The sequence below is a fragment of the Eublepharis macularius genome, chromosome 11 (genome assembly GCF_028583425.1).
Source record: "Eublepharis macularius isolate TG4126 chromosome 11, MPM_Emac_v1.0, whole genome shotgun sequence".
NCBI lineage: Eukaryota > Metazoa > Chordata > Lepidosauria > Squamata > Eublepharidae > Eublepharis > Eublepharis macularius.
This window is the reverse complement of record NC_072800.1, coordinates 68977401-68993211: the sequence shown is the minus strand read 5'-3', so window position 1 is coordinate 68993211 and position 15811 is coordinate 68977401. Positions and strand designations below refer to the sequence as shown.

The window sequence follows — 15811 nt, the reverse complement described above, 5'->3', positions numbered from 1 at the left end:
GAGACATTATTACTATATGCTACTGTTTGCTATCTGTGGCTTTGTGTATGATCCTACTGGGTAGTTTGAGGTTGTTTTGTGTTGCTTGATGTATCATGCGTAGAATTGCTTATGCTCTGTTTCAGCATTTCTCCAACTCTGTATCATATTTCTGCTAGTTTTAAATGCTTGCAAATTTGCATTTATAGACCCTATTGCATTGTTTATTGAAATGTCCTTGAAACTGACTGTACTAACTCACACTGTGTAATCTGCCTTGAGTCTCAGTTAGAAAGGTGGACTGTATATAACATAAAAAAATTAAAAGTAACGTTTAACTGGTTGCCGAATGTAGCATGTGCATTCTTTTGTACATGTGGCTCTGCTGCCTGCCCTGGATTTAATGGAACAGCTTGCATGTGCAAGGGCTTTGAGCACATCAAGAACACTATCCAGGCTCTGCTTTTCAGGGCAGCTGCTTCAAAGGATCATGTGCCATCCCAGAATAACTACTGTACTTCTTCACATCAATGGCTTGGCACACACAAGCAGGCAAATTGTTTTAACTATATGTACATGAAATAAGCACATTTGTTACAGCCAACTGGCTCCTAATAAATTTACTAGGTGGCTCTCTGTGGTGAACAAGAGCATTAAAGCAATATTGATGCACAGGTTGTAAAGTTGCATGCCTCAGTGGCTTGAGCTCGGTTTAAATGTTAATGAAGCGCTGTTGATGCAGAACCTCTGCCCAGATGGCTCGGGACCATCACTGAACACGTGGCCCAGATGAGCATCACACTGCAAGAGAAGAACAGACTTGATTGCAGGGCTGGCTTCTCAAATGAAAGCACATCTACATAAATTAAACAGAGACTGGTTTCATAGCCAAAAGGGCCAATTACTTCTGCAACTGTCATACAGTCATGACTTCCCATATTTAATACCAGCTTCTGTCCCCTTTAGACTCTGTTTTGGGTACATCCATATATCCAGGTATTCTGAACAATTTTTCCTGGGTATATAAACCTGTTTGTGAAAAAACCCTCTGTTCCAATTAGAAGGCTTCCGATGTGAAAAGTAGTTTTAGAGAAGATCCCATTTAAAACCAGCTCAAACCATAAATGAAAGAGAAACAGAAAAGAATGTACTCATGTTTTCAATCCAAGTTCCACTGTTTTATTAATCACATTCCTGCAAGTAGGAAATCCAGTGCGGATTCCTTGTGTATATGTATCATCAACCCATAGGGACATCATTACATTTCCCATCAATTTTTTAACATCAGCTTGCCCAGCCATTTATCATATTTAATGTTTAAAAAATACTCTGTACAAGATTAGTCCCAGAAGTTCCTACATTTGGGTCATCTGGGACTGCATATATGATATGCAGAAGTATATTTATTGCATTTTTAGTGCCTCTTTCCTCCAAAGAGCTCTGGGTGGTGTCTTTAGATGGATTCATACAATTAAACAAATGAATGTGCTTCCCCCACCACCACTTTTGCATCACCACAATAGTAAGCCAACGGAATGCCACACTTACTGCTATATATTTTTTTGCTTCCTTCCATGAAAATACGCTATGAAGAGTGTAAGACTCCTGTAAGTCAACCAAGGGGATCCACATAGCTTCTGATTTGAGGAAATCGGGCTCTTTTAAAATAGAACTCTCTCTTCAGTTGTTCCCCTCAGTTAGAAGGTATTGCTGGGGTAGCGGGTATACTTTGGGCTTTACAGCCTTGAGGTATGTTTTGGGATGAACAAGGACATGGAGGTCATGAAGCAGGAGTTGCATAAAAATAATGATTTGTTTATGTTCAGGTTGTTTTTAGGGAGCCATTCAGCAGCACAGCCCTCCAGACAGTCAAAGGGGGAAGCCTGCTTGAGGCACCTAATCTAGTTATGGCTTCGAGTTGTGGTCTGAATTCCCTTTAACACTTGCAGTTACAAGCAGGCTTTGACTGACTAGCCACCAAGCTGGATCCTCTCTCACTCAGGATTCCACTCACAACAGCCTACTCTTTCCCAAGTACTAAAGAGTACGATGTCTGCTCATCACCAGAGACAGGCCTCACAATTGGGCACTCTGTCCTCTCCCTCTAGGAAGCTTAAACCACTGGGACTGAAACCACTTGGCCACCATATCAGGCAGCGCTGCCCTTGATACTGTCTGCTCTCCAGGTGAGGCAGATACCAACTAAGAGCCAAGCTACAAGTGACACCTGACACAGGTTGGACACTTGTCAGCTTCCCTCAAGTTTTGATGGGAAATGTAGGCATCCTGGTCTTGCAGCTGTAATGGAAAGCCAAGCTGTAAAACCAGGACACCTACATTTCCCATCAAAACTTGAGTTAAGCTGACAAGTGTCCAACCTGTGTCAGGCGTCACTTGTAGCTTGGCTCTGATTCTGCTGCCGTGCTTCCCTCCAATATTCTATCCCCCTTCTGAAAAGTGATTGGATGCTGGAACAGCACTCCCACAGGCTAAGGGATGAAACTGCAGGTTGGTTCTTTTATCTTTCAGAGGCGGGCCAGCCTCCAGTCTGTCACAGATAACATACTGAATTTGGACATGGGGTTCAAATCCTCACGGGAGCGATGCAATACATTGGAATGACCCTGGATGGGTGAGCCTAATGATCGTGCAAGGTTTTGATAAAGAAAATGGGAGACCCCCATCCGCAGACACTATCCTGAGGCCTGTAGAGGAAGGGAAGGATATAAATGTGATGAGTAAAATGTACCTGTTTGCAAAGGACCTCTGTGGCATTTGATCCTAGTGAGCTATCGGGCCGTCTCAGGACATTAGTACTGCTTTCATCTGTCCCACATGTCCCATGTGCCTCTGAAAAGGAAGGCCAGCCAGTGCCGGAATCATACTTCTTCTCCGAGCTATTGAGGATGTTAAAACTGAATATCAATAGTGCTGCATTGATTTATATAAACGTGCTCTACTATGTAAAGAAGGAACATCATTACTTCCAGCTACATTGTTTAATCTTTCCCATCCCCAGGCGTCTTTCTCACAGGGTTCTTGATATCTATCCCCCCTCCCCCAACTAGAAGATAAATGTTGGCCTCATAAATGCAGTGCTAAAAATCTTGCATGAAAGGAAACCCCAGCAAACCAATGGGATTATTCCCACTTGACACAGGTAAGACTTGGGAAAAAATCTCATTGTTCCAGCCCAACTGGGTTATAGTCAGAGCTTCGCACCAGTGGCTAGTTTGCCAGCTACCCACACCCTTTTATTTATTTCCTTTGTTTATCCTCCATTTATATTTACGCCTTTCTCCCCAGTGGCAATCCAAAGGGCTAACCTTATTCTTCTCTCCTCCATTTCATCCTCACAACCCTTGCTAACCATAAGCGAAGAACAAAGGAGTTTTCACACTTTAATCAAATCATTCCTTTTCAGTATAATAGAACTGAAAATGAGAATATTTGCAATTGCTCAAGAGGTAACAGCCTACAAACGTTCCTGCTTTTTACTCTCTTGTGCAAGGCTTTGGCACGCAGCACCCCACAATGTTTGTTCTTTACAGCCACCTAGTGGTGCATGAAAATGCTGACAACCAAAACTGCAGAATTAAAAGGCACGTCTCCTCACTCTTTATGTTCCTCTAAACAGAAAGTAAAATCGAGGCTGTTTTGCCTAAACCGATACATGTTTCCAAGCATTCATTAGCTAAGGAAAAAACAGGGGTTCTATACATGGCTGTTTTTTAAGATAGAAAGGGGAAGCGAGGAGTTCAGCCATAAAGCAAGCACTTTAAAAGACTTGTAGGTTTCAATGGGAGAGATTTAAGCACACGCTCAACTTTCCCACTGCAATCACAAAGTGTACAGCATTAGCTGAAGCATGTTTATTCAGAAGCAGGCTGGACTAATTTCAACAGGACTTGTTCCATAAATGAGCAAGATTAGCATTTGTAGCATTCAACCGTGTTTAACCTGGGCTGAGTTACACACAAAGTTTCTAGGGCAAGACAGAAGTCCAAGCACAAACTTTTTTAAAAAAAATTCCATTTTAATAGAAATTAGTTAACCAAACAGAAGCTGGATCCAGATTATTTCCACTGCCCCCTCCCCAATGTCATTCCTCAGGGGCTCTTATCCCCCAGGAGCTGCATTTTGTGGACAAATTGGCTGCAGCGGGAAGGAGGAGGCAGGGAAGTTCTAGTCTATCACAGAAAAATTTAGTCTGGATCCAATCCATAATTTCTGCAATGCAGAACACTATTGAAGAAGTTGTAAAAAAACGGTAAAATTCGGCTAATGTAGCCTGTTTCTGGCCAAAGTTTTCATTTTAATTATCCAGATTTGTTTTGCAGGCTGTTTAAGAGGCATAGTGTACCTGCCATATGTGCCTACTTCAGCCTCTTTACTTAATTGCTCTTTGGCTCTATACCATGGAATCAGAGTGGCATTTCTGTCCACAAACGTTACACAATCTAAATGTCATCATTTGTGGGATAAGACAGGAGATAAACCAGGTGGGCACTACACATAACAATGATGGCCTGCTATGTCAAAATGTAGATGGATCCCTCCCCAGGGCCCAGAATGCTCCTCTTCGTACTCCCTAATCAAGGGGAATGAGCTCCAAAGTTAACACAGCTCCATTAACTGCAAAGAAGCAAATAGAAGCACACATAGAGCCAAACCACATAAACCAGTGAAAAGTGTCTCTCAGGTCTCCCCTGCGATCAACCCCCCCCCCCCCATTTTCCTGAATGGTACAAGATCCGTCACTGCTGCCAGAGGAACAGGACGGAGAGGGGGCCCTGTCTACCCATCTACCGACTATATTTTTATACTGCCCAAGCAGCTCTGCATGCTGGCCATGGATTCCTCTCCCCTAGGTGCTCTTTTTAATTATTGCAACAACCATGCCAGAGGCACATGAGGCTGAAAACCTGAGCGGTCTGACATCAGCAGCATGATGAGGGGGATTTGAAGCCAGGGGTCCTCGTCTGAAATTACATCTTATTTAGTACACTTTTATCCCACCCTTCCTCCAAAGAGCTCAGGCACGATACATCATTCTTCCATTTTATTTGCGCAGCTCTGTGAGGCAGGTTAGGCTGAAAGAGAATGACTGGTCCGAGACGGCCCTGCAAGCTTTCATAGCAGAGCAGGGATTTGAACCTGGATCTCCCAGATCCTAACCCAACACTCTGTTTCCCGCTGGCTGTGTATGAACTTGCCTGGAGCACCCAAAGCTGTTCATCCAATCACACACAGACCCCATTCACATTCTACTGAAATGCTGCCAGAACAGTCCACAGTGATTGGCTGTTGGTGACGGGAATCAAGTCTTCTCCTCATACATTGCTAGAATTAACCACATTGATTATGTGTTTGGGGTGGTGAGTATGGGGGATTCTTCATACAAATTTGTGGGGACAGCCCACCGAAGCAGAAGAACATCTCTGTGTTGAGACCAATGCAATTTTATTGCATTTTAGAACCAGCAGTTCTCTGTGTCTTCCATATCCACATTTACTTACTGGAGAAACCCCTCGCCAATGTTGTGGTCCATTAAAATAGCTTTCAACCACAACTGTCTCTCTGTGGTTTATTAATAGTTAGATCACTTAGATTTTCTGCTAGAAACTTCCTAAGAGCTACAAGAAGACTGTGGTTCAAAATTCTATTTGTCCTTTGAAGTATTTTAACAGAGCATTTACGGGTAAGTGGACATTCCCCAAACATGTGCTTTAGATTAGCCCTCAATACACCATACCTCTAACATATGCCAAGTGCTTTGATCTCCATTTTAACCATCCTGAATCAAGTCAAAGATAATTTTAAGAAGTATGACCCTGGACTGTAATTTTATGACTGGATCGAGTTTTGATGTTCCATTAAAGTTCTGTAATTTGTTATCTAGAATAGTGGGAGCTTACGCTCCATGTATTCCTAATACTCTGCAAATATTTTCTAGTAGTGAACAGTAAATTCTCTGGATAGTGTGCATACAGGGTTATATTTTAGATGTAAAAAATATGAGGATTCACATGCAGCTCAGAAGTAATACTGGATTAATGTAATTTGATTGTGAAAACTGAATTTAAGAACCTTTTTTCCACCTGCAATGGATGGCACTCACATATAATATCCAGCACCTTGAAGCAGACCCAGAAACTCACTGGGTTCATACAAGCAAGAATTGATTGAGTTGTCCATGCCAGTCAAAAGGCAGACGTCTACACTGACTGAAGTTTCTAGATCACTTTTGATGCTGGGGTCGTGGCAGCTTACAGCTCTATCTTCTCCAGGAAAAGGGTTATCAGTTTGAACTGATATAGTAGGAAAGCCATATACCCATTTCTTTGTAAAATTCTGGAAGGAATGTTTAAATAATCAAGGACCAAAGAGTGGGTTTATATTGTTAAAATCTAGTTCTCATATATAGGTTTGGCCTTCTTGAAAAGAAAATTACATTCCTAGGTGTCATCAGAAATCATGCAGGGAAATTTCAAGGCAGTATTTTTTAATAAGCAAGCATCAAAAGTCATTCCATTCTTTTAAAAGTATCTTTTTCTTCCATCACATGTGGTGGAGACTGCCACTGGCAGCATTCACATGTCACAAACAATCCTTGGCTTGTTCATGATGAAAACGAGACAAGAATCTTAAGGAGGTCTACTCAGAATCCTACTCAGGTGTATTAAGTGTGACTTACTCCCAGGGCACTGTTCTTAGGATTGCGCTGTAAGCCAGGAATGGCTCACTGGCTGCCTCCCCTTGTGCACAGCCCAAAGAATTCAACCCTCCTGTTTTCGAACAAAAGGCAATTTGTTACGATGCCCAAAGTTGCGGTTTGTTCTCCTGCCTACAAACCAGGTTGTGATTCAGGATCCTGGTCTACAGGCAAGAGAACAAACCCAGGTTCACCTGGTTTGGGCATCACAACAAACTGCAGCTTGCTCCAAACCAAGAATCTTAATTATGTATTATGTGCGAAGGAAAGAAGGAGTGGGAGGGAGCATATAACTCCCAACAACGTCCTCCTTCAATCTTGTCACAAATGAGCCAAGATTTATTTGTTACCGCCAAGTACAATCATTGTTGTGCAAAGGACAGAGAATTTCACTTGCACTTTCCACAGCTATAGCAACCTTCACCAGGCACTCTCTCACACAGCCTAGCCCGAGCCCACTGGGTTGTTTTGAGGATAACACAAACAGAACACCATGTTCTTGAGCTCCTGAGCAGGGATACAACCATAGCACATAAAAAATAAAATGGATTATAGCTGGAGTCCTACCTGAACAGTGGGGCATTGCAACAGACGCAGTGGTACATCCCGGGCTCCACGTTAGACAGATAGATTCCACTAAAAGGCTTCAAACATGTACATTAAGTTCTAATTCAAAAGCCAATTACTTCTTCAAAGCTAGCTTGCAAAGCCAAACTGCAACCAGGCTTGTGTGTGAGGATTTCTGCAGCAGTAAGGTGGACATACATTCCTCTGGCAAGCTCTACACTGCCCCCTGCTGCCATCCCACAGTGGTCCACTCTCACCTTATACCCTGAATTTAGGATGGAGTCCATAGGATCAGATGCAGTGTTTTCTTATCATTATACCACAGCGCATCATTCTTGTTTGAAAATAAGTTAAGATATTATTAGCAGAACGTAAGAAGAAAGGGAGTGTGCCAAGTTGCCTCATATGGAGGCAACCAGTCATGTTAAAAAAAACACTCTGAACAGCATCAGCTAGAGAGTTTATTCACATGAAAAACTGTTAGACAACTCAAGGAGCAAGTGCCATTAAGCACAGCCCTACTGAAGATGGACAAGGCCACTCTGAGGGCTCCGAGCTGGATGCCAGATTTTTCTGTTTCCAGCAACAACAGAAATAGGAAAAGCCAGCAGCCGACAAAGCCATCAATTAGACATGTCCCTCAGATGAAAAAATATTCCCCATTCCTCATTTACACTACGTGTTTGTCTAGAAAAAGTGTAACCTTTTTCTTCCGCCACTGAGCTTTCCGCATCAAAGGAATAGGTGATGACACATAAAAGTCTTTACACTGTAATTTTTATCTTTGTTATCTTACGGGATAACTTGATTTGATTTATGAAACTTGTGAGAGAGGGTCCCCATTACAATACACGGGGGTGTCTTAAAACAAAACCACATGGGAAACAATTGTATTGAATTCGGTCTTCCTTAAGAGAGGAAAACAGCATACCTGATTTGCTCATATCTGTCATCAGCCACAGAAATATGAATTCAGTATATGAAACGGCTATGGGAGAGACTACATGTATGCCAAGCTAAAAATCTAGGAAAAGTTTTATCCTGCAACCTGCATATATCATGCAAATTAATGCAGTATGAAAATATTTGCTTAGGGAATAGGAAGTCTTTCAGAAGTAGAAAGTGCAAAAGGTTATGGCTCCCAAATAAGTTATTAACATTTATTTTATTTATACATATCAGATGGGATTATGGGGACATTACAAGTTGGTACCACACCCTGAGAAATTATACTTGAGCCACAGGGTGGAAACAGCGTGTGACTGAAAACATCCCTTGACCGAAGAACGGTACACTCCTTCTATCTGGGATGGTTGTTCTCTTCCACCGAGCACGCTTCGGGAGGGATGCACATGGAGTGGTGAGGGAGGCAGGAAGGGCACACCCGCCTAGCCAGCCAGATCAGCCAAATCAATGGTGTGACAGACGTTGCAGCCAGATCACCCTCACAACAGTCCATCAAAGGGACCATGATGGACTGTGTTCACCCCCTGCTTGCAGTCCCCCCACCCATCACAATATCTCCAAAGTTCATTTTCTCCATCTCTCTTGCAATATCAGAAGGAGGCCTGTTTCATACATGTGCAAGATGAAGTGGTAGAATGGACAGCTCCACTTCAGACTACTGGTGGAAGATCATGTAGTTGCATATTTTGGACTCCTTCTCCAGTCCATGTTAAAAACTCCACAAAGAGAAAACAAGCACAGCAAACAAAGAGAGAAGGCAGAACCATTCCTCCCCCTGCTGTGTCAACTTTTCTATCTGCCCTGAGTTTTTTTGTAGGCAAGGAGCTGCCAGAGGTAGCATCCACCATTGGTGGTCCAAAGCAGTCCATCATACCATTTCACAGCTTTGCCACCTGTGTGAACCAGGCCTGAGCCCAGCTGTGTGACAAGCAGCTATTGGGAGAGGTTGCAGAGGGAAACGTGGGTGGCAAAGTTCCACATCCTTCATCTGTGTACCTCTTTTGCACATTAAATTATATTCCCCAAATCCTTGCTTTACACATTTAATGATGTGGGTCGGCTGCAGTCTCTTGGAGTTTAGCCCTAAAAATGACATTTCCCAATAGAGAGGGAATGAGAAACTGCATTCAACATGGCTCTATATTATACAGAATACATAACCTGCCTCCTTGAGAAGTATTATATCTCTTTGGCTTACCAATTCAGTTCCCTTTTCCCTTGTGACATAGTACTGTTCAGGAGTCAGTTTCTTTTGCCAGTCGGTGGTAACACTCGATTCATCATATCTTGTCAGAGAGCCCACATCTTTATCTGGAAAGGGGGGAGAGCGAGAAGCACATTTGAATGTGCTGAAATGCAATTCACAGATATGTGGCCCACGACGCACTGAACAGGTGTTCATGCACCAGATTGGAGGCTATACACATGCACCAGAAGGAACGCTATAATTACAACCAGAGCCAGGGAGAGGCGACATAGTTGCAGGCCTCTCTGCATCTGGTAGGGTGTAGAAAGATCACGCCGTTGAAACAGCTGCTGAGAAACAGCCTTCCCACCACAGGCAGCAGAATTCATGAGTAGGAAACTGTCATGTTTAACAGGGCCTTGAGTGCAATAAAAAAGGATTATGTGCAGTTACTAAGAACACTGTAAATGATTTCAGAAAGACATCCTCTTGCTTTTCCCCTCTCCCCATGTACCCCTCCACCCTAGCCTTGCTTTTAAACCGCAACATGGAAGCGGCTATATTCTCAGACTGGTATATCTGTCTTCCTTGCACTCTTGTGAAGCCAAGGCAAACCAAGCCACTGGCACAGACGGTGCCGTGTTCAGCCAGCCAACGCACCTGGCCTAACAGTTACACATCCTAAGCCGCCTTATGCCAAGCAAGATCGTTGGTCTATCTAGATCAATACTGTCTCTGAGGCTTCAGGCAGAGGCCTTTGCCATCCCTTACACTGAAGAATCGTTTCATTGGTAGATGCTAGGGATTGACCATGGGACCGAGTTCCATCGTTGAATGATGGCTTCTTCCTAAGACATCTTCTAGGATGCAAGGCCATCTTCTCGTTCAGCTGGGCTGGTTTGCAGGCCTGTCCTAAGCAGAGTTCCATCCTTCTAAGCCCACTGACATCAACAGGCCGAGAAGGATATAAACCTGCTTGGGACAGCACTGTCAAACTCACAATGCCATGAGCATAAACACAGTAAAAATGATAGAGTCCTACTTTCCAAGGGCTAAACTAGTTCTGAGGTCAGTGCCATGAAGGATTTAGGAAGACATACAAGTGGGATGGTAGTAAAAGGCCTGGAAACAAAACCACTGTGGAAAACTTAGACAGCCGCCTGCACATATTAGCATACAAGCTAAAAAGGTGGTGGTGGGAGGAGCAGAAGTCTTTTTCATGCCTTGGACACGAGAGTTCAGCTATATGCATCCTACAATGTACATCTGTCCTGCAATCCTATTATTCTGCAACTCAACAGAAACTGAAATTCTGCACATCAACTGAAATTGTCAGCCTCCAAAGCTTAAGGGGACCAGATTCTGAAAAGATTCTTGCCCAACTCCCGTCAAAGTTTCCATGCTGATGCACCATTTTGTGAATTACACTGTGCTATCATGTTTAGTTCCTGAAGGGGAGGCTCTGGAAGGAAAAGATGGAGGCAACAGAGCAATATCGAGACCTTCCACCTCACACCCATTTCAGCCAGGCAAAGAGAGAAGGAACAATGCACCCAGCACGGGGGCCAAGCAACCACCATTTATTCAAAGGAGCCTTGCTCCGCTGCTCCTTGTCATGTTGCACAACAGCAACATTTCAGACTATAACATGAGGGAAGAAGGTGAGAGTCATCGCATCCCTTATTAAACAAGCATTTGTAAAATGCTTGCATTGGCCAACTTGCTTGCCCTCGGCACATTAAAGGAGATAATTCTACCCATTTTACAGGTGGAAAAACTGAAAAGAGTGCCTTGCCCCTGTGAATCCATGGCCAGCCTGGGAATTTCAGCCGGCACTCCAAGGTTCACATCCAACCCTTCAGCAACTGGATCCTCTTGGCTTTCTCTTATTTCAATCCAGAGCAAAACAAATAAGACTCCAGTCCAGAGAAAATGGGCTGCAACTGTCCCTATTAAACCACCTGGGGAAACTTTTGAACATAAGCAGAGTTTGTTTAGTCTTAACACTTGTCCAGCACCTACTTATTTTGGGTGCTTTGTAAATAATCAAGGCAGTCATTAAGAACTTTCATCTTATTACGTTCAACGGGACTTAGCTATAGCTAAGTTTAGCTGGATCAGAGCCGTTCACTTTATTTCAGATCCCCCCAATCCAGTGTGAAACTTCCACACACAAGCAGAATCAGTTCACAGGACTGGTTCCAGCACAAGCACAGAAAGGGCTGGCGGAAAGTCCACCCGTTAAGCTCCTTTTTGCCAAAACCAGCTAGTGCCAAATAATTCGAGAGGATTCCTGGGTCTTTAACGCTTGCATGAATTTCTGCCTATGCAGCGCTACAGTGGAATGGAAAAAAACTGCTGCTCTCAAGATGTCCTCCTGGCTCTTACGAGATGAAGCGAGGTCTGCCCCAAGAAAACTTGGGCTGGAATAACACTTCAGCCTGTAGAGTGCCTTGGACTCCTGGCTCTTACGAGATGAAGCGAGGTCTGCCCCAAGAAAATTTGGGCTGGAATAACACTTCAGCCTGTAGAGTGCCTTGGACTCCTGTTTTGCTGCTACAGACTAGAGGGTAGGGTTGCCAGCCTCCAGGTAGTGGCTGGAGAGCTCCCGGAATTACAACTGGTCTCCAGGCCACAGAGATCAATTAGCCTGGAGAAAATGGCTACTGGGGGTGGGGGTGGACTCTATGGAATTATGCCATGCCAAGGTCCTTTCCCTCCCCAAACCCCACTTTCTCCAGGTTTCAACCCCAAATCTCCAGGAATTTCCCAAGTTGGAGCTGGCAACCCTAGTAGAGGGCCACCCCTCTGGGATTATCAAGACGGCCGCAAGGGGGCCAGAGGGCTAGCACAGCGGCACAGCAGAGGGCGTTTCGGCCGGCTGAGGCGGGAGAGCAGGGAGGAGGCGCTCCACGCACCGCCTCCTCGAGGAGAAGGGACAGCAGCCCTAAACAGGCCAACTCAGAAAGCACTCCCGTGTTATTCAATGGGTTTACTCCCAGAAAAGTGTCCTCAGGATTGTTAAGAAGGACGCTTGCCCGGGAGTAAGCCCCAATGAATAACATACGGCTGACTCCCGAGGAGACCTGCCTAGGACTGCGCCTCGTCAAGGAGAGCCCGCGCTGACCCAACCCCGCGGCAGAAACCAGGGCGCGGCAGCCCCCCTCCGGTCCCCGGGGCGACCGCAGCACGCTACCCGTGTCCGAGTGAGCCGCGCGGGAGCCCAGCCAGGCGCCGCCGCCGCCCACCACTCGGGGCGCCTGAAGCAGCAGCAGCAGCTCCAAGCGCGGGAGTCTGGAGAGCAGCCGGGCCATGGCCGCCGACGAGCCGCCGGGCGCAGCGCCAAAGAGCGGCCAGCCACCTCCGCCGTCCCGCGAGCGCTCCTCCCTGCGGCCCAACGACAAAGCCGCGCCTGTGCGCCCGCCACCAGGCCCCGCCTGGCCTGGCCCGGCCTCCGCCTTTCCGTCGCCTTATCTCCGCTGCCAGGGAGACGCGAAGGTCGCCCGAGCGCCCTCTTGGAAAGGCTCCTGCGCTTGAGGGGAAGTTCCACAGGCAAAACTTGGGACCCACACTCCGCGGATTTGGAGGCTGGAGCCGATCCAGGTGGTGGCTGGAGATCTCCCGGAATTGCAGCTGATCTCCAGGTCACAGAGACCAGTTCCCGTGGAGAAAACGGCTGTTATGCAAGGTGGACTCTAGGGCATTACACTCCACTGAGGTCCCTTGCCTTCCCAAACCCCGTCCTTCCCAAGTTCCACCCACAAAATCTCGAGGAATTTCTCTATGCACACTCCATCTTCAGAGGTTCAAACTAGAAGAGATCCCCAAGTAGATCACTGGTGCGCCCAGCCAGATAGTTGCAAACGGCTGTCAAGCAATCTAGTCCCCTCTTAAAGACATATCTATGCCCTTAGTGGTCAGCCCCTCCACGGTAGTGAATTCCACAACTTAATAACCGGGGAATGAAGAAGTATTGCCTTTTGTCTGTCTTGAAACTATTGCCCATCACCTTCACTGAGTGCCCTGAGTTCTATTATTATAGAAGAGGAAGAAACACTTTTCTCTATCCAAGCTGTCCCCCTTGAGTGTAATGCATAGGACACAGCTTAAAACTGGGTCAGACAACAACTATGTGCCCTGATCTAGATAGCCCAGGTGAACCTGATCTCTTTGGATCTCAGAAGCTAAGCAGGGTTGACCTTGATTAATAATTGGATGGGAGACCTCTACCAAAGACCAAGGTTGTAGAGGCAGGTAATGGCAAACCACCTCTGTTAGTCTCTTGCCATGAAAACCCCACCAGGGGTTGCCATAAGTCAACTATGACTTGAGGACACTTTACACCACTGCTATGGGGTTAGCTAGCCAACTGTTTTCTACTCTAGTAGCAGATCTTCAGAGCTCTCGGGCATTCTTTCCCATCCCTGCAACCTCCAATTCTTTTATAACAGGGGAAGACGGATTGTGCATATGGCTTACTGCTTGCAAATCATGGGTGTTATGACAGAGCCTGGCTTTTCTCTATAGACTATAAATTGGGTTTATTTTGCAAAAATATCATCAGGGTTGATTTTTCAAACTAGCAGAACAACTGAACTTCCCAGACCTCAGTTACTGATTCAGCATTCAAACTGAGGCAGTTTGCACGTAGCTGCTTAGGTCCACAGCAAAATCCATAAACAAAAGCCATGTAACATCCCCAAGAGTGATTTTTATTTTCCAGATTTAATTTTTTTATTTATGCTTGTTAAAGTTAACTTAGTTGCAGAACAACAGGGTAACCCAACAAGGAGGAGATGGGCAAAAAAGGCAGGTAACGATTGTACAATTTGTTTTACAGCTGAAGCAGATGCTATTCAGATTGAAAGAAATATACAAAGAAATGTATATATTTAAATGGATTCAAAGGCGTTACCGTGTTAGTCTGTTGTTGCAAAAACCACATGCATCTGATGAAGAGAGCTGTGGTTCTTAAAAGCTTATGCTACAATAAAGTTGGTTAGTCTTTAAGTTGCTACTGGACTTTTCACTATATATTTAAAATATTTATATGCCTGCCTTTCTCCTGAGCTTCTCAAAAACATGGTAGACAATGAAGAGTTAAATAAGTTTTGATAAAAGAAATAAGTGGTCTCCGTAAAGCATCAACAGTTGCTTGGATTTTTGTTAATCTGCATCCCCGGACAATCTGGTTGGTGAGCTAGATTCTCTAACAGAGCTTTTGTCAAAGAAGTGCACAACATGCGCTAATTGTCATGTTTGGTCATAGATTTCTTGTGCTGAGATATGATGGATCTTGTGGCTAACAGAAGAAATATTATTAATGGTTTGGATGCCAGGCCTTCCAACGGGTACTATTTTATGCACCAAATAAATGATGATGCATCACAGTAGGCAGAATGATTTATATCTGAAAATATAGTATCAATTTTGTCAATACTATTTCCTAGCAGGTTGCCAATGAACATTGCTAAGTGTAATGGAAATCAGTGTTAATACTTAACATTTTTAACCTAATAGTTAACATTTTTAATTTATAAAGGATAACAGTTAATCATTTTTTGTATAAGAGGTGAATTATGAAGATCACTATTGTCCTGAACAAATCAGCACCTTCCTATGGAAAGATATAACCAATTTTTTTTCAAACAAAATTATTGCTATAGCCATAGGCACTTGACATAAATCTCTTGTGCACTAAGAACAGGTGCTGGGTTCAGAAGAAGGTGAGGACACTCAGCGGATCACATGATTAAACCCATCAATTGCTGTCTAATCTTGAGTCAAAGTTCATGAAAACTATGCAGTGAAAGAGGCCCAGCACTAAAGTTTAATTAATGATTAAATCCCATCACTTCAGCAAGCAGGGGGAGTATGCAGTTAATTATGGGCATAATGATTTTATATGTATGTAGAGGGGAAGAGTGAATTCATATTGTAGCACCAACAGCTACTGGAGATACTGGGATTCTCTAAAACATGAAGAGACGTGTGTGTGTGTGTGTGTGCACGCGTGCATGTGTGCGCGCACTGGTGAATGTCAGCTAGCACTGCTACCCCATTAAACAAGGACCAGAAATGTAGCTCTGACCGTTCTCTTCCCACAGAAGAGCCAACCATCAAAAAATTATCAATTTACATAGGATGTTTAGTGTACAGAAGTTGCTTGGTAGGCCTCTTGTGTGCTGATTTAATTACAGCAAGTCGCCTTGTTGTATTTCCATATTGCATGGAAAGTAGATGTTTCCCAGCAGTAGTTCATGTACCTCGCAGCATCTGATGTTAGCGTGGAACATCCCCATGTGGCAATGCCATCGTGAATGACTCTGTGCATTATAACAGTGGTCAACACCAGAAGCCATTTCATGCCATCTCCACATGGTAATTTGTAATGTGCA

The 15811-nt window shown here is 44.4% G+C and overlaps 1 protein-coding gene across 1 annotated transcript; it reads right to left on the bottom strand.

The window, feature by feature from the left end:
- Positions 1-584: 584 nt before the first annotated feature.
- MSRB2 (methionine sulfoxide reductase B2) lies at positions 585-12801 on the bottom strand. The gene is made up of 5 exons (XM_054992088.1): positions 12610-12801; positions 9426-9538; positions 7262-7338; positions 2729-2876; positions 585-780 (listed from the first exon to the last, which is right to left on the bottom strand). Exons 1-5 carry the CDS (start codon positions 12725-12727, stop codon positions 673-675), a joined length of 564 nt encoding a protein of 187 aa, XP_054848063.1. The 5' UTR covers positions 12728-12801; the 3' UTR covers positions 585-672.
- Between the last annotated feature and the right edge of the window lie 3010 nt (positions 12802-15811).

Coding starts and splice junctions, on each gene's coding strand:
- MSRB2 (XM_054992088.1), bottom strand. CDS start 12,727: ATGGCCCGGCTGCTCTCCAGACTCCCGCGCTTGGAGCTGCTGCTGCTG. Junction 9,539..12,609: donor CGCGGCTCACTCGGACACGG/GTAGCGTGCTGC, acceptor CCCCCTTTCCAG/ATAAAGATGTGGGCTCTCTG. Junction 781..2,728: donor CAGAGGTCCTTTGCAAACAG/GTACATTTTACT, acceptor CTTCTCTTGCAG/TGTGATGCTCATCTGGGCCA.